The 22,628-nt window shown below is 43.3% G+C and overlaps 1 protein-coding gene and 1 non-coding gene across 2 annotated transcripts in view; both read right to left on the bottom strand.

Annotated features, from left to right (window-relative positions):
• Positions 1–22,628, bottom strand: part of LOC144684072 (C4b-binding protein alpha chain-like) — a 90,614-nt gene that overhangs the window by 50,954 nt on the left and 17,032 nt on the right. The window contains exons 3-7 of the mRNA XM_078547787.1: positions 20,691–20,882; positions 17,313–17,409; positions 16,175–16,248; positions 4,529–4,714; positions 1,492–1,677 (exon numbers count right to left, since the gene is read on the bottom strand). Of these exons, the coding sequence (XP_078403913.1) occupies positions 1,492–1,677; positions 4,529–4,714; positions 16,175–16,248; positions 17,313–17,409; positions 20,691–20,882 (735 nt within the window). The remainder of the gene's footprint in view (positions 1–1,491; positions 1,678–4,528; positions 4,715–16,174; positions 16,249–17,312; positions 17,410–20,690; positions 20,883–22,628) is intronic.
• On the bottom strand, positions 11,331–11,404 carry trnai-aau (transfer RNA isoleucine (anticodon AAU)). The gene has a single exon. It is a non-coding gene; the product is annotated as a tRNA-Ile (tRNA).

The following is a 22,628-nucleotide window of genomic DNA, read 5'->3' as shown; positions in this document are numbered from 1 at the left end:
ACACTTCCTAATACTTAATCCATGTACTGAGTGTGTGGTTGATAACATTTCAGAGTTGTAATTTGAAGTTGCTACAGTCCATCTGTTCTCTTGCTGGTGCCTCTCCAACTAGCTTCAATATGTGTAGGTGCCAGATTTGTACTCAATAAGGGGAAAAATACTATATTTGGCACAGGTGTCTACTTCAATGCTGCTTTTAGATATTTGCTGTTTCTGTTTTTTATTCTTTTCACGGTATGAGCATGGTACGGCAAGGCCAGCATCTGTTACTATCCCTAACTGCTCTTGAGGAGCTGATGATGAGTGGCTTTCTTGAACTGCTGCAGTCCATCTGGTGTAGGTACTCCCACAGTGCTGGTATGGAGGAAGTTGCAGTTTTTTGGAATGGCCATATAGTTCCAAGTCATGATGGTGTGTGGCTTGGAAGAGAACTTGCAAGTGGTTGCGCTCCCAGAAGTCTGCTTCCCTTGTCCCTCTAGGTTTTATAGGCAACGAGTTTAGAAGGTGCCATTGAATGAGGCTTGGCGAGATGCTGCAGTGCGTCTTATACTAGATACACACTGCCGCCATTATGTGCCGAAGTTGGAGGGAGTGAATGTTTACAGCAGTGAATGGGATGCTGATCAAAGAGGCTGCTTTGTTCCGGATGGGATTGAGTTTCTTGAGTAGTGTTATCCAGGCAAGTGCAGAATATTCCATTACGTTACTGATTTGTGCCTTTGGACAGGCTTTGGGGAGTCATGAGGTGTGTCATTCGCTGCAGAATTTCCAGCCTCTGACCTCTTCTTGTAGCCATAGTATTTATATAGCTGGTAGTTAACCTTCTGGTCAATAGTAACTCCCAGAATTTTGATACTGAGGGCTTCAGCAATGGTAATGTTATTGAATGTTGAGGGGAGATGGTTATTCTCTCTTGTTGGAGATGGTCATTGCCTTGCACTTGTGTTGTGCAAATGTTACGTGCACTTATCAGACCAAGCCTGAATGTTCACCACATCTTGCTACATGTGGATACTGACTGCTTCAGTATCTGAGGAGTCATGATTGGTACTGAACACTGCGCAATCATCAGTAGAACATCCTCGCTTCTGACCTAATGGTGGAAGGAAGACCATTGATGAAACAGCTGAAGATGGTTGCACCACTGTAGTGAGTTCTTGGGTTCTAGGTGGTTCAGATTCAATTATGAAATAAAATATTGCAAGGGATTTTCTCCTCATTGGTAAGAAATGAGGGGAATCTTTTCAGCATAAATACTTGATAAAAGATTAACATTAAAACACTTTACTCATTCAGTAACTGAAAAGTACTCTAATGTAATTGCTAAAAACAACTTGTAGGGTTGAAGAGCAAAGGAAAAAAAAATCAAGATACTACGGTCATCTGGGAAAAATCCAAATCAACACTCACACATTTATATAATTGCAGCAGATTTGAGTGAAGATTCACTCACATTCTTTAATTCTATTAGTTTAAGAGATGGTTACTCACGTGGTTGGCACATTGGTGGTGGGGGCACAAATACGTTATTCTCACTACATTCAATGACATTGCTGCCAACCATTTCATAACCGTCAGTACAGGCGTAGGTGATCGTCTCCCGATATCCATAGGTTGCTTTAAATCCTGATATAGTTTGACCATTTGCAATCAATTCAGGTTGAGGACATCTAACAGCTGATAAGAGAACAATGCATGAGTCACCACTAGGTAATTCATTGCAGTTAAGGTATTATCAGGGGCACTATTCTGATTTTTTGCTCTCATGTGGAATGTATTTGTAAAACTTGCAGCAAAAAAGCTTTGTGTTGTTAATGCCTTGATCTAGTGTTGGCCCTCGCCTCTTCCTCATCTAACTACTGCCAATTGTGACATCATCTACAGGCATTGGGTCACCTTAAAAATGTTATGCCGATAATTCCTGCTCGATTTCTCCAACACATCCTTCAAATTTCACAGCCACTTCTGTATTGTCAGGCCACAAAGCTGTCAGATTGTCATAGAAGCCTAACTGGCTCACTGAGATACTAAAAGGAAGGAAACCAGCCATTGATAGCGGCTCAGGCCTAGCTGTAACTCCACTCTCACTCCAATGTGATTGATTCTTAAATGCCCTCGAAAGTGGCCTAGCAAGTCAGTCAGTTGTGTCAATTCTCCACTGCTGCTCAATTAGAATGTTCACATTCTCAGGCCAATAAATGTCCTATTTCCCAGCCAGTGAATTTCATAACTTTACTGGGAAGAAAATAAATGAAGAAAGAATGAGCATATTGTACCTTTCTAACTGTGCAGGGTTGTACTTCTTAACATGTGTTGATTTGGTTCCGATTCTAGTGGTCCCACCACTCAGTCAAAGGTTCATTAGTTCAAACCCCACTCTGGAACTGGGGCACAGAATTTAGGTTGACATCCATGTACTGAGGGAATGTTGTTCTACAAGTGCTGTCATTCCTTTGGATGGGCTATTAGATTGTCTTCCTATTCATCTGGTTAAAAGGTTCCATATGACCCAAGCAGTTTCCTATTGTTCCCTCAGCAAAAAAGATTTATTGTGCCATTGGCTTTTTGAGGGAATTGCTCTGCAGCACCTGTAACCCTAATATTACAGACAACTGGGGACATGATATTTCTGGGCCAACAGCAGTGTCATGCTTGAAATTATAATTATTTTTTAATATAAGCAGACTGTCAGCGGAATCATTGTAGCAACAGGAATGTTACCAACTTTAAGTTAAGAAAGCTTCTCAGTTCTACAAGCTTAGTTATGACTAAGTGGAATTTGGAAAAAATAATAATTTTAGTTTCAAACCTATTTACAACGCTACACTAAAGTAACAAAAAGTTTAACTTTTCTAGCAAATCTCTCCCTTCTTTTTGTGTGCCATTGCAAAAGCTTGCAAAATGGATTAAATTAATGTCTGGTACTAGATTTCTCCGAGAACAATATTCTGATGCTCAAACATAAAGTCCATGCTAAATTGTGTTTCTACCAGTCAGTATTTTGGTAGTAGCTCACAATGTTGGAGCTGTGTACGCTCCCCAAGGCTGAATCCATGTACTGAGTACTTGTCTGATAAGAAGTTGTTCCAGCCGTCTTACTTGGAGGACACCCATACCCATCTTTTCTCCTGCTGGTGCCTCACCAACTAGCCTCAACCTGTACTAGGTACTCACTAAGTGGCAGAGTGATGTATAGAAACAGGTGCCTAATACAATGCTGCTTTTGGATGTGTGATGTTTGTTTTTGTAATTCTTTCATGGGATGTGAATGTCACTAAAAGGACCAGCGTTTGTTGACCATCACTAATTGCCCTTAAGGAGATGACAGTGAGCTGCCTTCTTGTACCCCTGCAGTCCGTCTGGTGTAGATACACCCACAGTACTGTTAGGAAGAGGGTCCTGGGGTTTTGATCCAATGACAGTGAAAGAACACTGATATATTTCCAAATCAGGATAACGTGTGGCAAGCATGGGAACTTCCAACTGGTGGTGTTCCCATGCATCTGCCAACTTTGTCCTTTTAGATGGTAAGGGTCGCAGATTTGGAAGGTGGTGTCAAAGTTGCTGCTGTGGATCTTGTAGATGGTACACACTGCTGCCACTGTGTGCTGGCAGCGGAGGAAGTGAATATTAAAGATAGTGGATGGGGTGCCGATCAAGTGGGTTGTTTTTTCCTGGATGGTGTTGAGTTTCTTGAGTGTTGTTGGAGCTGCACTCATCCAGGCAAGTGGAGAGTATTCCATCACACTCCTGAGTTGTGCCTTGTAGATGGTGGACAGGCTTTGGGGAGTCAGGAGGTAAATCATTTGCCACAGAATTTCCAGCCTCTGACCTGTTCTTCTAGTGACAGTATTTGCATGGTTGGTTACTCCTAGGATGTTGATGCTGAGGCTTCAACAATGGTAATGTAATTGAATGTCAAGGGGAAATGGTTAGATTCTCTCTTGTTGAGAGATGGTCATTGCTGACACTTATCAGTGTGAATGTTAATTGCCACTTATCAGCTCAAGCCTGAATATTGCCCACGTCTCACTGCATGTGGGAATAGACCCCTTCAGTACCTGAGGAGTTCCGAATGGTACTAAACATTGTGCAATTGTGAACATCCCTATTTCTGACCCTATGATGGAGGGAAAATCATTGATGAAGTAACTGAAGGTGGTTGCAATATGTATAGTGAATTCCTGGTTTCTGGATGATTCGGGTTCACCTGTGAAACAAAATATTGCAAGGGAATTTCTCCTCATTTGAGGCAAAAATGAGGTTAACTGCTTTAGCATAGATTCCTGGAGAAAAGATTAAGATTAAACCACTTTGTTCTCTGTGCTCATTCAGTAACTGAAAAGCACTGTAATGTCATTTCTAAAAACTATGCAGGACTGAAGAGCAGAAAGAAAGAAATCAAGATATGACGGTCATCTGACAAATATCCACATTAACATTCAGATATTTATATACTTTTGACAGAGATGAGCAAAAGTCAACTCACATTCTTCAGATCTATTAAATGTAAGCGATGTTTACTTACGTGGTATGCACTTAGGTGGTGGGGGCACAAATACGTTATTCTCACCACATTTAATGACACTATTGCCAATCATTTCAAAACCTTCAAGACAGCGGTAGGCAATTGTCTCCTGATATTTATAGATTGGTCCAAATCCTGATATAATTTGAGCATTTGCAATCAATCCAGGGCGATGACATTCAACGGCTGATAAGAGAACAATGCAAGAGTTACTACTAGGTAATTCATTGCTGTTAGGGTATTATCAGAAGCACTATCCTGAATCATATTCATACGCAGGGCAGAATTTTCCCATAATGAAACTAAGTGTGGTGGTGGGTGTTTTTGGAAGCGCCCAGCTAACTGTCCGTAATGGCAGCAACTCACGCCCAATTCTGCACTTGGTGGCTCATTAATTATGCAGAGGTGTGTATCGGTCTGAATGACCTGGTGGGTTGGGAGCTGATTCATCTGCCGGCCATCTCTGGTGGGTTCGAATGTCTGGGAGCAATATTTAAACGCCAGTCCAACACACAATCTCACTCTCTCCAGCCCACCAGAGATGTCTGGCAGCCAGAAGAGGAAGGCCTAGTGCCTGGAGAAGGCAGCACCCTGCTTCACGCACCAGACCCTCCAGGCCTTGATCAGAGGGGTATAGCTGCACAGGCAAGTGCTCTATCCCAGGGATGGCTGTAGGAAGCATAGCAGCCTCAACTCTCAGGCCTGGGAGACCATCGAGGAGCAGGTCAGTGTGGCTGGCCCCTGAGCCCAAAGTACCACCCAGTGCTGGAAGACGATGAATGATCTCATCCGTTCCGCCAGGGTAAGTCATCTTTCAACACCCTCCAATATCAAAACCTCATTATGGCATCATGCACTCAAACGGCTACTCTCTTCAGGGATCTCATGCAACCATTAGTGGGGGTAAAATATCAACACTCGTTCTCTCACCGAGACGTTCACATCACTACCTCCCACCTGTCATGTTGCTCACACTCCATCCTCTGACTCTTCTTGGGAGGGCCCACCACACACAGGGGACATGCATCTCACCCAATCTCTGCTCCCTCCCTTCTCACCACATGCCTTTCTTTCTTCTTCATACAGGCCTAGCTGGTACAAAACAGGCACAGGAGAGCGCAGACCTGGGGAGGGACGGCCGACATCATTGCCCTCACTGAGTTTGAGGAGGCTGCAGTCGAGCTGGCGAGGGAGGGCAGGAATCATTCTTGTGGGGACGGGGAGATCGGCCTCTCCCAGCAACCTAGTATAGATTACAGCTCCATCACTTTGTCAGATCCTGACAATCACAATGAGTCACATGCAGTCTTATCTAGCTCATGCTCATTAGCAGAAACTTTATTTTTTATTTTCTAGGGACCAAAAGGTTGAGGTTCGCAAGCCAGTCTGACACCAGTGCGAGCCCCAGACTACATCCGAAGAGGAAGCTCCGGAAGAACCATCATGGCGCTCACACACACCCTTCATCATCTCAGAGACACACACGTCAGTGGGGCACAGATGTAGATTAGGCTCGGGTTCACTTTCTGGGGAACACCTCACTGACACGACCTACAGCAGTCTGAGGCAGGGACAGCCCAGGTCTCTGGCATCTGGAGGGCTGCTGGAGACCAGCCACCCGCTCGGTCCAAGTCAGATGATGAGCCTCTGGAAGCGGCCGCCAAATCTATGCTGGAGATCCATTGACAGGCAGCAGAACATCAGGCAGAGATTCAGCAATCACTCAGCAGACTAGAGCAAACGATGGAGGAATCCGTCCGCCTTCTGTCTGATGTTGTGGCTCTGACATGCGAGCACCTCGAGGTCACCGTGGGAAAGTTGGTCCAGCAGGTCTTGTTGGATTTGCGCTTGGCCCTGCACTCCCTGGTGGGCACCATCAAGATGTAGGTGACATGGGACGAGGCACCCTGACCTCCCTCCATGTGTATAATCTCCTGCAGGAGTCAGGGTGGGGCCCTTGGGCACCCACAGGGAGGATGAGCATCAGCCGGACACCCCGGGGTCCTCCTCTCAGGACACTCCAAGGGTGTGCAGCTGCTCACTGTCCCCTCTGCCTGTGACCCCATCCACTCCAGCTTCTCAGGCCGCCGAGGGCACTTCTTCCCCAGAGAGGGTGACCCTTCTCAGGCCGAGGCCCTGCAGGTCACGGGCCACCAGAGCATGTCCGCCAAGGTCATCACAGACATCAGGATGTAGCAGTCAGCAGGCTGCTTCCACCTCTACTGCAGATGTCAGGGCTGCACCCACGTGTAGCAGTAGAGTTAGGAAAGTTTAGAAAAATTGATGTCATTTTTGGGTCATGGTTGTGCTATAACTGTAAATAAATTGCACTTTTGTTAATACATTTGATGGTTATGTAAATGTCCCTGTCAACTGAAGGCATTGTAATTTTATACTTTGGAATCTTCTTATTTCGAGGTTCAGCCTCCCTCCCACTCAGAGGTAGTGTCGCACTATGAGGTTCACATTCCTGTGATGTCAACCTCAGTTGAACCAGTATCCACACCCCTTGTGTGATGTCAGGGAGATGTGTTTAAATCTTTATCAGAAGTGTGTGATGTAAGCATTTCTAACCCTTCTTCCTCAAAGAACACCACTGAGTGAGGGCAGCTCATCAGCATTGATATTCTAGCAGCATTTGTGTCTCTTCAGTGGTAGTGGCAGAAGAAAAGAAATGTATGGGAGGAGGAGATCCCTAGGCATGTTCACTTTTCATTCGCAGCAGTGTTTACATCATTAGATGTCCGCGAAGGCTTCAAGTCTTCTCTCGCATTGCTCTTGTTCTTAAGTGGACTGTCAGTTCCCAGAGTGAGCTCTCTCACAGAGCCCCATGGACCAAAGCAAAGATCATGGCCTGGCAACTCATGAGGCAAGTGTGAATGCAGGACTTGTTCTCACTGCAAGCGGGTGGACATCCCCTGAGTTGAAAGAAAATGGCATTGAGGGCTAGGAAAGATGTGACCATATTCCCTCATTTAACTTTACTCTTCCTGGAGCCTGTCAGCAATTAACATATCACGGGCACATCTCCCACGTCTTCCTTCCTCCATGGCGTGATCATGCTCTTACTGACCCTCAGCAGCCTCCTGAGGTTCCTGGGCCTCCGGATCTTCTTCCTCCAATGAGCTCTCACCCTCCTCCAGGTCATCCTCTGGCAAGGATTCACCTCTTTGCATTGCCAGATTGTGAAGGGTACAACACACTGCAATGATGCGGGAAACCCTGTCGGGAGTGTATTGTACTGAGCCACCTGAGTGGTCCAAGTATCTGAAGTGCATCTTCAGAAACCACATGGTCTGCTCTATGAGGGAGTGTATGGAGCCGTGAGCAGTGTTGTATCTCTCCTGGGAACGACCCCGAGGGCGGTGCACTGGTGTCATCAGTCAGCATTTCAGTGGGTTCCCCTTATCCCCAAGCAGCCTGCAGACATAATGGCCCCTCAAAAATCTCAAGAACTTGGAAGTGACTCAGGATGTAGGAGTCATGGCAACTCCCAGGGTACCATGCACAATCCTGTAATATGTGCTTTTGGTTATCACGCACCAGTTGTACATTGATGGAATGATAGCCCTTGCGGTTTATAAACATTAGATGCTGCTGCCTGTATAGCCATATGGGTGCAGTCTATTGCACCCTGCGCTCTTGGGGCACCCGAGTTGACAGCGAAGCTGGTGAATCTCGCAGTCTGGCTATCTTCATCCAGAGCAAACGTGACATAACAACGGGCCTTCCTGTAAAGGGCATCTGTGACCTCTTTTACAGATTGATGTGTTGCGGACTGAGAGAGGCCGCATAGGTCGCCTGTTGATCCTTGGAAAGAACCAGAGGCCAAGAAATTGAGTGCAGCAGTCACCTTCAAAGCCACTGGCAGGGGATACCCTCCAACTCCACATGGCGTCAGGTCTTCACAAAAGAATGTGACATATGTGATGTACCAAAGCTCAGGACAAGCACAGGCGTGCATAGCATTGCCTCCCACTCATTTGTAAATAGGAGGCTCTTGGAAGATAAACCCTAGGTCTGATGAGTCGCCCCCATTGCCTGGGTCTTTCCTCCTATTCATGCTCTGGCTCCGCTTGACTATGTCCCTCCTGCTATAGCTGCATGTGGATTCGCCTCTCCCTCCTTTGCCTCCTGCATTGCATTAGGACCCTGACAAAGGCAGCATTAAGCTCTGGATCCATATGTGTTTTTGCCTTATCTCTGAAAAGAAACATTGAAGACATTAATGTTTCAAGGGACAAGAAAGTGAAGCTCAGAAGATGACACGTTTGGAAACTGTAAGGGTGCATTGTTTTTCCTGTCCTACTTGCATGGTGGCAGATGCCACCTTGTCCCTGAGACACAAGCACACACATCGAAGTGACCAAGGTGGCATCACAAATATGTAACATCTTGAGCTAAAGTTTATTTGAGATGAGTGACCCAACCTAGCTCTGTGCTCCAATCTCTGATGTGGCATATTAATGACCAAACAGTTGCTCATGGTCAATGAGTGGATGCCCTTTGGCCAGTTAGGAGTGTCAAATCTGATGAACATGTAACAGGCCTTCATTGATGGAATGCCATATATAATGCAGCTGTGCCTCCCTCACTATTGCCTGCGTTCCCAAATTCTACATTCCAATGTGTTACTCTTGAGATGCAGTGACTGTGATGTGAAACCACTGAGTTCTGAGTAGCCCTTTAACAGTGCTAATGAAGCCATTGGCTTTCAGTGGCTTTCATCACAAGGAGGTCTTCCTCCTTTCTTTCTAAGCAGGACTCCTGTGGCTAGAGGGAGAGGGAGACCTCGGAAAGGTCCCCCTTGTGTTCGCCCTTCCCTCTGACAACCATTCCACCACCTTCTCTACCCGTTGCCCCCCTTGTGTTCATCAACCCGACCTTCGCCTCACAGCCCACCCTTGGTTGAAGTGCTAGTCTCTAAAAGTGGACGCCTGCATGAGCCACAGCACAGTGGTGTTCCTCAGGACAATGAAGGCAAAGAGCTGGACCAACCCTACAGCCCAGCAGTGTGGCGTTCATCACCACAAGACCGGCGCAGCGCTATGGCAGGTATGTTGCACTCACCTCGAAGTTACCAGCGAACTGAGGTCCGACTTGTGCACGCCACCCCTTTTTTTAAACGGATTTGAGGCTGACATCATTTCCCGCTGGTGTGACGCAAGATTGGAAGGCGTGGCAAGATTCCGGCGGGCAGCTGTTTTAATGAGCATTCATGACATACTAATGAATGCGAATGGTGTTCGCGCCACTAGTCGGTGGGATAACCAGCCCACCATGAACACACTGTCGGGAAAATTGAAACTCGTTTTTACCACGGCGGATTTGCGACTTTTTGCCTGCCACTGGATCCTGCGCTCCCGCCTGTCACGAAACCCATCGCGGACGGGATGGGAAAATTCCGCCCATAGTTTGTATTTGTGAAAACCTGCAGCAAAAAGCTTTGTGTTGTTAATGTCTTGATCTATCGTTGGCCCTCACCTCTTCCTCATCTAACTGCTGTCCATGGTGACCTCAACCACAGTCATTGGGTCGCCTTAAAAATTTATGCTGGTAATTCCCGCTCAACTTCTCCAACACATCCTTCAAATTCCACAACCACTTCTGTGTTGCCAGACCACAAAGCTGTCAGATTGTCGTAAAAACCTAACTGGCTCACTGAGGAGCTGTCAGGAAGGTAACCAGCCGTTGATACTGGCTCTGGCCTAGATGTGACTCCAATCTCACTCCAATGTGATCGATTCTTCAATGCCTTTGAAACTTGCCTAACTAGTCACTCAGTTGTACCAAAGCACTGCTGCTGCTCAATTAGAAAGTTCACCACCACCTTCTCAGAGCAACTAACATTCAATTTCCCAGCAGTGAATTTCACAACTTTACTGAGAAGAAAATAAATTGAAGAAAGAATGAGTATATTGTACCTTTATGATTGTGTTGGGTTGTATTTCATAGCAGGTAATTATTTGGTTCATCTTCTAGCAGTCCCGACACTGAATTCAAAGGTTATCAATTCAAACTTCACTTCAGCACTGGGGCACATAATTTAGGTTGACATCTAATGCAGTACTGAGGGAATGTTGTATTACAAAAGCATCATTTGTTTGCATGAGACATTAAGTTGTCTTTCTATTCAGGTGGTTTGATGGTCCCATGTGTCCCAAGCAATCTCTTTTTGTTCTCTCAGCATGATCAAAGAGTTTATTGCACCATTGTATCTTTGAAAGAATTGCTCTGCAGCACCTGTAATTTAACTGCTGTAATGTAAAACTGTACCAGCTCTTGCCCGAATATCTGAATATTACAATCAGACAAGTTGGAATATGACAGTTCTGGATCAAGAGCATGTTTGGAAAACACACCAGTCTACTTTCCCACACTTTGCAATAGCAGAAATTCTTCAAAATCATGAGCAGGGTCATGTTTGGAAAAACACCCCAGTGTGTACTTTCATACACATTGCAATAGCAGAAATTCTTCAATATTACTATAACTGCAAGTTGAATACCTAGCCCTTTAAGTAATGCTTAAATTACTTAATAACAAGCAGATTGTCAGTGGGAGAACCATAGAATTAGAATTATTACTATCTTTAAGAAAATTTACCCGTCCTACAATTAATTTAAGATTAAGTGGAAACTGCAAAATTTTAGCACCTTAGTTTCAAACCTATTTACAGCACTACATTTGAGGAACAAGAAGTATAACATTTCCAACAAACTGCTTTCATTATGATTAAATGAATGCATCTGGTAAGTAGAGATGGCTTTGGGGACGAGCAGCTTGCGTTAAGTAATCGTCGTGGCCAGTACGGGGATCGAACCCGCGACCTTGGCGTTATTAGCACCACGCTCTAACCATCTGAGCTAACCTGCCTGAGCGATGTCTGAGAACAGTATTCTGATGCACAAACACAAAGGGTGATCTACTGAAAATGCCACTTTGGGGTGCATTGCAGGCACACACTTCTGGCATGGGCTGCGGCACAACATGTTGAGAGGGGCACTCGGGTGTCCCTTGTGAGCACTAGAAGCAACAGAATTAATGCTATACTGATGTCACAGAGCTCCACCAGCTGATGTGACAAATATTTACTAGATTTGGACCATGCAGGTCTATTCAATAAATTTGCATATCACTCACAAAAGATCAAGCGTTCAGTTGCAAGGTGGCCCTTGCACTAAAGTAGCTCAAAGGTCTAGGCATGGAACTTGCAGATAAGGTAATTTTGAAGAACTTCTGCTATTGAAAAGTGTCTGAAATTCCACTAGAGTGTTTTTGGGGGTATTGTGGTGAGTGTTAAGGAATATTGCTCCATCTTTACTAGGATGGCAGATGAGCAGGTGACCCGTGCATACAAAGGCCTCATGTTATGAGGGCTGTAGTTGCAGTGCCTCTGTGTTTGAAGCATGATAGGGAGATGGAGCAGAGGCTGCAGAGAGGGCAAACTCCGCACAATAACCTCTACCAACCTGGAGTTGGACTCCCCCATGGTCCTTTACAGTGACAGAATGCTGTTTGGCAAGTCAACCAATACACCCAGCATCTTGCTGTGCATGCCCATCAGGGTGCTCCTGTATGCCACATCATGGATCTTCTGTTGAGAAGAGGCAAAACGCAGATATCTGAATGTTCTCAGCAATGCCGAATGCCGTGGGCTCTGTTGCAGCCCCCAACATGATTCAGAGAACCATCCACTCTTTAGGGCTTGGGAAATGCAGGTGGGTGTGAGGATAGCAGCATTCATAGAAGTATGAAGGTGAGGATGTACCTGGATGTTCTGCACGAGTCCTGAGTGCCAGGAGCTGCTGGCACATGAGTGACAGAGGCCTGGTGCATTGAGCAGTGTGAGAGGTTGATGGTGTGGTGCGTAGTTGTGTGAAATGCATTCACTGACCTTGACCACTGACATGAGATCATTAGACTTCTTGTAGCACTGCAGCAATTTATTTTGGTCCATACACTGGGGATTGATTGCCATGGTGACCTAAACCCTTATAAAGATGGTTATTGAGGCTTCTTGGCACTCTTCCAGAACCATGGTGTCTCTCCTCATGTCCACCTCCACCACTAAGACCTCCAGCACTGCATCCATGATCCTGGAGCCCTCAGCTGCCCTGGTATTCTATTTTCCTTTGCAGTAATTATATTCTGCATTAGCCTCCTGTCATTCAGTGCAGCTGACCTTTAAGAGGGTCAGAATGCCTTCAAGAACAGAAGCTGGTAGCACTATGTGCTACCAGCGCAACACTTTTAGGCTCCCTGCTGAGTGTACAGGCAGCCAACAGAAAGAAGAGGAAACCAGCAGAGAGAGATCCACTCAGCCCAGTGCTAAAATCAGGCATATGAGGTGACAGCACCAAATATGGATGGTGCTCATCACCACCAGAACTGCCTCTGGCAGGTTACGAATCAGAAATCCCAAGTCTGAACAATAGAACAATCGACTTTTCCCCCCCAAAGTATGAATTAACTATACCTCTGCAACTTGGTGGGTCCTTGTCCCACTTTCCAGACTCTGTACAAAGAAGTTCATCTGCACCAATCAATGAATAGACACCATTACACGAATATTTTGCTATCGTTCCATATTCCCAGTTCTCGCTATTGGGTGGTGTTGGTTCTTTCCCGTTAGGAATAGGTGGAAGATCATCACAGCTGATGGCTAGGGAAAAATACAATTCAGTTATTGTCCTCAACAGACTGTAAAAACAGAGGCTTCAGGTATTTCAACTCAGTCAATTCAGTGACAACACACAGGTGAACCAATAGATGGCAGCACAGAGTTAGATACAGGTATTCTCTGCTTTATTTCATTCCCTCACCCCAAAACACAAAGCAAAGACCCAGTCTGCTGATCTTATTTCTTTAGGGGTGGGGGGTGCAAGAGAGATGAAAATATAGAGTGAGAGAAAGAAAAAAGGAATGGAGAAACAAGGCAATATGAATACAAATGAAGTGAAATAACAGCAAACATATAGCAGGACTAAAGGAGAAAAATGTGTATTTATGTAATTTTTTAATATAATAAAGACAACCCAAGGTGCTTCACAAAGAGTGTTATCAAATAAAATTTGACACGAGCAACTTAAAAAGATATCAGGGCAGATGGCCAAAAGCTTGGCCAGAGGTAGGTTTTAAGGAGTGTCCTAAAAAAAGGAAAGAGAGATAGTCAAAGAGGGTTAGGTAGGGAATTCCAAGACTTAAGGCATTGGTAGCTGAAGGCACACCAGCAATGGTGGAGTGATTAAAAATTGAGGATGTTCAAGAAGCCAGAATTGGAGTAAGGCAGGTATCTCACAAGTTTGTGGGGCTGAAGGAGATTGCAGAGATAGGGAAGGTCAAGGCCATGGAGGATTTTGAAAACAAGAATGAGAATTTGAAAATCAGGGTATCAAGATGTTGCTTAAATGGGAACCAATGTCTCAGGCACAGGGGTGTTGGGTGAACAGGACTTGTTCCAAGTTGGTACACAGACAGGAAAGTTTTGGTGTGACCTTAAGTTTACGGAAGGAAAGGGGTGGGGGGTGGGGGGGAATATAATAGGAATGATTTCCTCTCCTCATTGGGGCCAATTTTCATACCTATTCTTTGGTGAAAAAGAAGGGGTCGTGCAATGAAAATGGTGTGCACATTTTACCATTGAGCTCCCATTTCTGATTCACCCATTGTCAGCTTGACCAGGGCCTAGACATAGACAACTTGAGTCCCTGTAGAAACAGGGTGGAGCCTCACTAAAGCGTCAACATTGGAGTCCTTTAACATTAATATTTCTGTTCGTTGTGGTGTGATGAACACACAGTGCTGTAATTGCTCCTCCACCCCCCAAACCTACCCCTTGCCACTGAAACACTACTGGACAGTACATGTCAGAGAGGGACATTTCCAGTTATATTTAAAGGGTGCTCACTTGAAAATAGTCAGATAATTGATGCCTATCTGGACAGCTGAAGGATCTTTTACAAGAATATTTTGAAATAATGCTTTTTTGGTATTTTCGCCATCCTGTTAGCCCAGAGAGGTGCTTGCTCCACTGAAGGATGGGAGTGAAATTGGTCACCCCTAAATGACTGTGGAAACAGATGGTTGTGCAGTGGGGTGAGGGAGGATGAGGGGAGTAGTTAATAGCACATTGTCTTGAACAGAGTCCACAAGGAGTGCACTTACAGGTGCCTTACCCTGCTAATAAGGTCGAATGGCCCAGATTAAGTTATCTGACCCTTGTTGTATTATGGGTTTGTTTGATGTCTCAATGATAAGATCTTGAGACTTGTACGTTTAAACATGAACCGTTTATTGTTAATCTTTAACTATGTACTGATCCCAGTTAATGCCACGCATGGTGCTGCTGTCTCCATGCAGGTTCTTTCTTTCTAGAATGTTCTACAAGTCTATTACCCTGTGACTCCAAACATCATACCGTGGGCTGTACTATTCCCCAGTCCCACATTAACCCTTGCTGTGCTGAGCATCTTTACATTACAATGGCATGTAGGCACATACAACATCATACAACAACCCTCAGTAAGGGGTTGTATATAGCAGATTGTGTTTCTATCAGGAAGCTGTAGAATGCTATGATCAAAACTGCAGTCCACTACCACACCTGCCACTCTCTTACTTTAGCAAGAATCACTACAAAAATTTGTGGATTCTGATGAAGGTTCTTGGACCTGAAACATTAACTCAACCTTCCTTTTCTCACTGACACTGCCTGACTTGCTGAGTGTTTGCAGCATTTCCTGTTTTGGGGTTTAATTTTCAGACCTCAAACCAGGCGGAAACAGGACAGCAACAACAGTGGTGATGCCCCCAGCACTGTATACATAGCTTGGCTACAGCTGCTCCGTCCCCCTAACCTCCTTTGACAATTGGGGCCACATCCCCCTACCCCACCAAGAAGCCTTTGGGGACGAGTTGGCATGCTTCCCCAGTATATTCTGGCTGTGGCTGTTAACCCATTAGCCCAAAACAAACGAGGGCCAGTTCTCAGGATGAACTGTCTCCTATAGAACTACCCAAGAAGCTGGCCAGTACACTTGACCAATTATTCACCCAGGTTACATTTGGAGGAAAATTCACCCCATTATTTCAGATTTCACACAACTGCAATCTTCTGCTTTCTTCTTATATACTGAAGATGGCGCACTATTTAACAATTTTACAACAAGAAACTAATTCACAGTCTTTTAATGTGCAGACCCCTCTCATTTTACAGTCCTTACCACCTCCAAGACATCAAACTACTGAACAACTAATTTACAGGTATGCCTAAATGCACAACATAAAATGTTACTGCAATTTCCCACCAACAGTTCCAGGAGGAGTTTACAGAAGCGTGGAATCAAAAATGATGATAGCTGCATAACCTGGTAAAACATAACTTAGGAATTGATTTTCTGTGATCTGTAAAGGAATCAGGATTGATTATCTAAATAGCCATTTCCCATTCTGTACTTTATGTTTCTAATCTAGAAATAACTACCAAAGAGTCAATATTGTCATCTAGGAAAGATCAAAATACTAGAAGGAAAAAGCAGACATATGAAGCCAACACTCAAGAAATGTTAATTTTTCTGAAGTGGCTCCAGCACTTGGCACAAAAAGATAGCAAGGTACTCTACACAATATGGAGCTCTTACTTACGTTCACATGTTGGGATCTGACCATCCCAACCTGTCCTGTCACATATCCGGTAGGCTCTACCAACAATCCTATACCTATTAAAAGAAAAACAAGTCACTATAGAAAATAAAATAAAAATAATCTATCAACAAGCAATGAGCTGAAGGCCAAATGGAAAGTTGCTCATCAAGAAACAAAACCTAAAGGTTATAATTGATAAATCCATGGAAACATCAACAGACCACTCTTGTACATCAAAAAAATGTATCTAGCACCTTTCATGACCTCAGGTCATCACCAAAGCGCTCCTCAGAAAATTAAGTACTTTTAAAGTATAGGCACTGTCGTAATGTAGGAAACATGGCAGCCAATTGGCACACAGCAAGCACCCCCAAACACCAATGTGATAATGACCACATAATCTATTTTTTTATGTTATATGAGGGATAAATAGTGGCCGGACATCAAGAATAACTCTCAGACCCCACCCCGATCTTCTTCAAAATAATGCCATGGCATCTTTTACATCCACCCATGAGGGCAGACGAGGCCTCAGTTAAACATCTCATTCAAAATTCAACAGCTCTGACAGTGCAGTGCTGTACTGGAGTGTCAGCCTAGGTTTTAATATGTACCTCCTGGCAAATGAAGTAGAGCATCGCATTAATTGAGGTGAGCTGTAAAATCAGAAGTGGCTATATTTTTATTGTACGCTTCTGGTCAAACATTTGATGGAATGATATTGGTATATTTCGATTGAAGGAGTTCACTCACGATATAAACAGAACATTTTGAGCAACCATCACAACCTTCAGTGTTGAGCCGAAAATTTGGTTATGGGGATCAATTACAAATTCAAATTTCACCTTTTTGCAATATTTTTAAGGGACACATGTAACAGGAGAGTTTGAACACTCTCAAGCAAATTGCAGGACCCTTAAAAGTTCCTATAGTTGGTAAACTTAATGGCAGCTTCTATTGAGAGATTTCATGAATAGCTGTCGCTGGAAATTGAAGAATAAGTTTCTATCTGTTTAAGTTGGAGTGAGACGTATTGTTGCACCTACATACTGTAATGTTAATCACAGCATTAAAAATAATCATAAAATTAAATGAAATAAACTTCACTTCATTCAGTAATTTGTCAATTAGCACTCACCCTGCGTCACAATAAAAAGTAACTTGCTCCCCAAAAGTGGTACTTGTTGCATTAAAATATCCATTCAGAATTTCACCTGGATTACCACAGTTCCTTGCTATACATAAAACAAAATGGGAAGAGGTAGAGATGTTACAGAATGCAAAGATTTCCAATACTTTTTTCAACATACTTTTTTTTTCCCCAACTGTATTGTGTCATTAGTGTCCTTTATAAAAGAGCTGAGAAAAAACCAAAAATTTCAGAAAACCTCCGTGTTTTAGATCAGAACTCCAGCTTGTACTTGAGGTACTAGACCAGCAACATCATGTCAAGCTGGGGATGAGGAAGCTTCCATTTAGTGAAATGCCAACCTTAGCCATGCTTCTTCTTACACCAGCAATCTTGTTTATGGCAGCCAAACAAAAATAAACATAAAAACTGTCGTGAAATTTCAGGTTTTGTCATATCCAAGTCCCAGCCGCAATCGCAATCCGAATGGTACTTATAGCAGGAGCACACCAGAAGGCATGTAGATTTTCAGACTCAGTATTGACTTCTACAAACCAGGCAGTACTTTATCAACCTTTCAGAATTCTTTGAAAGAAATGAGAAAGGAAGTGTAGGAAATAGAGTGGATGGAGCTTGTTTGGATTTTCAAAAGAATATGGGTCCTAATAGCTCACTTAAGGCACCAATTATAGAATTGAGGGGATTATAGATGGGGACAACTAGAAAACAGAGAGCTAAAGGTAGGATAAAAGGATATTTCCTGGTTTGGAAAGATTATGTAAATACTGTTCCACGGGGTTTCTGTTGGGGCTGCACTTATCTTATAAATAAATGATCTGTAGTTAGAAATTGAGGTAACAATACTTAAATTTGCCAATTAAACCAAATTGGGGGTGTGGTGAAATGTGGAGGGGATTGTGAAACACTGCAGGAGGAAATAGATAGGCTAGTAGAATGGGCAGAAATGAGGCAGAGGCAACTCAATATGGGAAGACGTAAGTTAACATGTTTGGCAGTAAGAATAAGGAAACAAAATACAACATAAAGAGTAGCTTTACGTTGAAGTGAAAGTATACAGATACACAGGTCACTAATTGCAGCAGTAAAAGTAGACTCGGCCATTAAAAAAATTAATTTTGGATTTCAGGTCTCAAGACATAGAACACAAAAAAAATTGAGTTAATGTTCAACTAGTACGAGATCTTTGTCAAGTTGTTGAAGTAGAGGAAGTGGTTTGCAATACTGGAATACTTTGGTCTGTGGTGGAGCAGTATTATAATTTTCCTTTACAGCTCCATATATGTGCATGCACTTACCCACAAAAAGATTCCCACATCAAGAGTGTCAGCAGAAAAAAAACATGATACAGTAAAACAAAAAAACCACAAATAAAATAGCTTAATTATTTTAAACTTAAAAACAAAGCTTTGTAATAGGAAATAAAATTCATTGTACATAGAGACTGTTGTATCTACTCTATATATAGTGCCTTTACATTAATGAACCATCCAAGTTGCTTCACAAGACACCAACCCTAATGAGGTGTAGGCATTAGCAGATATGACTAAGTATGTGCTCAAAAAGATAGGTTTGGCGTAGGATTTGAAGGATGCAGAGATATGTACTAAGAAGAAGGTTTTGAAAGTGATTCCCTAAGAGTATACTCTGGGCAGCTGACTACTTGGCAACTGAAAGAAGAGAAGAAAGAGGTCAGAGGATCAAGGGATCTACTCTGGGATATAAAGCTGGAGGAGTTGTCAGAAGCAAGGAATGGCTATGGATGGATTTGTAAAAAAGGGAAGAAATTTTGAAATCAGTATATTAGGGTAGCAGGGGTCAAATGGAGATCAGTGAAGACTGCGGTGAAGGGCATGCAGGATTTACAAAAAAAAAGCCAAAAGCAGAAGAAAAGTGAAACTGCTTTCTGACATAAAAAGATTTTCTACAAAAAACACAACCCAGCCATGTAGGCTGAACTTCCAGGTTAGCATTTGCATGGGCATGACGATGCCTGTTTTAAATTGAAATCCAAGAGGCCAGTGGTTCAATAGATACAAGAATTAAAAATTGGTATTCACAATTACATTTAGGATGGCTGGGTGTGAGAAGTGCAACATTTCACTATTGAGCTGGGAATTCTTCAGAGGCTGGGGCAGAATAGAGGATACATGGTTTGTAGCTGACCCAATTTGAAGAAGTGTTTCCTTCTCCTTTGCTGATGTTCTGCACCCTGATGGTGACAAAAATTCAGTAAAACCACTAAAAAGCAAACAAATTTAATATCAGCTAATTTAACAGAAGAAAAGGTCCTTTAGTGCTGGAAGTACAGACCACTTCACTAAAACTCCAGAATCGGAAGTGTTGGAAGCCAGCACAAATGGTGGGTGAGGAGTGGGTCTGTGGGGTCGGCTTGAAGGGAAAGGAGAATGGGAGGAGACAAATTTGTAGGAAGATAATTGTTCCTCTTCATCATACTTGGGAAATCTTTCTTCTGTTCTATATGCTGGGTGAGGAAATAATCAAGGGCAGAGTCTCCTGGTCCCACCAGCAGCTGGAAGCATGGCGGGCAAGAAAACATAATTTGATGTGAGGCCAAAAATCAGTTGCACAGCAGTGGAATGTTCTTGGGACTTTAAAGGTGGGTCAAGCTTCCCAACGAGTAATGTCAGGGGAAGCCCTTTTGCATGCATTAGCACGTTCATTAAAAGGCCACCTCACTGGAATTAAGTTCCCCCTCCAAATTAAGTGAGAAATTATAATGTTCACTTTCATGACTGAACATAAGTGGCATGCACCTGACAAGGTTGACTTCTTCCACGATTAATGGTGAGTTGTTGTTGCATTGTCCTCTTTGGGGAGAGTCTGTGAATGCTAGCCTATGCTTGAGACTGTGTGGTGGCAGTGTAAGTAGTGTGGATGATGGCCAAGGAAGGCAGGACGGGTTAGTGGGAAAGGGTGGAGCAGTGGCCGTGCAAAGGTGGAAGGGGCACTGCAGGCTCCCTGGGTGCCCTTTAAATATGGCGCGCGGACCTTCAAACACATGAGGTAGCGGCGGGGACAGCACCATCCTGCCTGCCCCCACTGCAAGGTTCGCCAAGCTCCTCGTGGATGCATATGTAATACGCTGAACAATGCAGGATCAGCCCCTCAATGGAAATCACTCCCACTTCTGTGCCTGCCGAAGAACCTAGACTCCAGAGTGGAAGATTCTGGCCCATGGCTCAGTTGTAATGCAACCTATGAACAGTCACTCATTTGTCCAGTTTCTCTTGACAAGAATAACTACATGGATGGAACACTGGATTGCTGCTAGGGTCCACAGACCGTGGTCAAGCATGAACAATGAGAAAGAGTGTGGCTGTGGTGAGAAAATAAATCATTACTTACGTTCACAAGCAGTATTTAATGGTGACCAAGTTGAGTCTGCTTTGCAGGTAATATATCTTGAACTTCCTTCCTTAAACACATAACCTGGATAACATCTGTAAGTAACCCTCTGACCCACATCAATTGAGTTTTGAGAAATAAACTTATCATCTGGTGAGCCATTATCCAAAACGGGAAGTTTGCCACAGTCACCTTAAAAAAAAAGGATTCTTTGAAATTCATGGTTATATTGTTCATTGCAAGATCATTAACATATAACTAGCAGATCTCATGTAGAATTGATCATGGTGATTCAGAGAATTTTTTCCTTTATCATTTTAAGATTATTTGTGTTATGTAGGGAATGGCTTCTGGCCACTGATTACATAGACTCATAGAAACTTATAGCACAAAAGGAGACCATTCAGCCTGTCCTTTAAAAGAGCACAGTGGTTAATCCCATGCCCCTGCTTTTTGTCAGTAACCATGTACATTCCTCACCATCAAATCCTTATCCAATTCCCTTTCAAAATTATTTATAAAATTAGCTTCCACCACTTTTCAAGTAGAGGGTTCCAGACACTGACAACTGAGAATGAAAAAATATTCTGCTCATCTCCTCCTAGGTATTTTCCCAATGGTTTTGAATCTATGACCTCTAGTTATTGAACAGAGGGATTTTTTTTTTCTATTTACTCTATCCAAACCTCTTGGAAATTTCTATTAGGCCACTACAGAATCTTCCCTGTTTCAAGGACAGACGTAATTTTTCCAACTTCTCCCCATAACTGAAGTCCCTCAGCCCTGGTGACATTCTGATAAACCTCTTTACCTTTTCTATCCCTTTACATCTTTCCTGAATGAAATGGGGGTGGGGTTGGGGCAGAATTGTCCACAATACTTCTTCTGAGCCCTAACTAGTGATTTATAAAGTTATAGCGCGGTTGCTTTATTTATATATTCTATTCCTGTATTTATAAACCCCCAAGTGTTTTTTGAATTACTTTTTCAATTTTCTCTGCCATCTTTTAAGGATTTGTATGTATGGGCCCCAAAGTCTCTCTGGTCTTGTCACTGAACCAATTTTGTATCCATACCACCATTTTCCCCTTAATTCCTTCCATTGCTTTATTACTGCTTTATCCTGCAATCGTATTTTACAACCTGCCTTGCTAGATCCCTTATTAAATCTCTGAAATTAGCTGTTCCCCAGTAAAGCAATTGATATTTGTCTCTTTCCATAGTTATTTTAAAGTGAATGACATGATTACTGTCAGCTCGATGAGCTCTTACTGTAACACACTCCATTTGCCCTACCTCACTTCCCAGAACCAGACCCAATACTGCTTCCTTCCTTGTTAGATTGGAGAAATATTGACTGAGAAAGTTCTCCTATACATGGCAGAAGTTCTTCTCCTTCCTTATTCTTACCACTATGTTTTCCCAGTCTATATTATTGTTAACAATATTTGAAGAAGCCAACTTTGAACTTTAGTAAATGGTAATCTGGTATTTGTGTCGGTGTTTAGAAGATCGAATTCCACAACTCTGTCCATTATTCAGTGAAAACGGCAAATATATGTTTTTGCTATCATATATATTTATTTATCATGGGAGTTAGATATAGCTCTTGGGGCGAAAGGGATCAAAGGGTATGGGGAGAAAGCGGGAGCAGGCTATTGAGTTGGATGATCAACCATGATCATAATGAATGGCGGAGCAGGCTCGAAGGGCCAAATGGCCTACTCCTGCTCCTAGTTTCTATGTTTCTATTACCTATCTATTTAATGGTATGTCTTAGAATTTTTAGAAGCTGAGATAGAAAGAAATATAGTATGCATTGTTATCTGATATTTGGTAGTTCTGTGCACTTGGGGAGCAAAAGAGGTAATCCTGTCCCTTTGTAGCAGCAAGGAATTGTGATTTGGCAGGTGCTAGGGTGGTGATCCCTTTAATTGC

Source organism: Cetorhinus maximus, chromosome 8 (assembly GCF_964194155.1).
Source record: "Cetorhinus maximus chromosome 8, sCetMax3.hap1.1, whole genome shotgun sequence".
NCBI classification, from domain to species: domain Eukaryota; kingdom Metazoa; phylum Chordata; class Chondrichthyes; order Lamniformes; family Cetorhinidae; genus Cetorhinus; species Cetorhinus maximus.
This window is presented reverse-complemented; position numbering and strand designations above follow the sequence as displayed.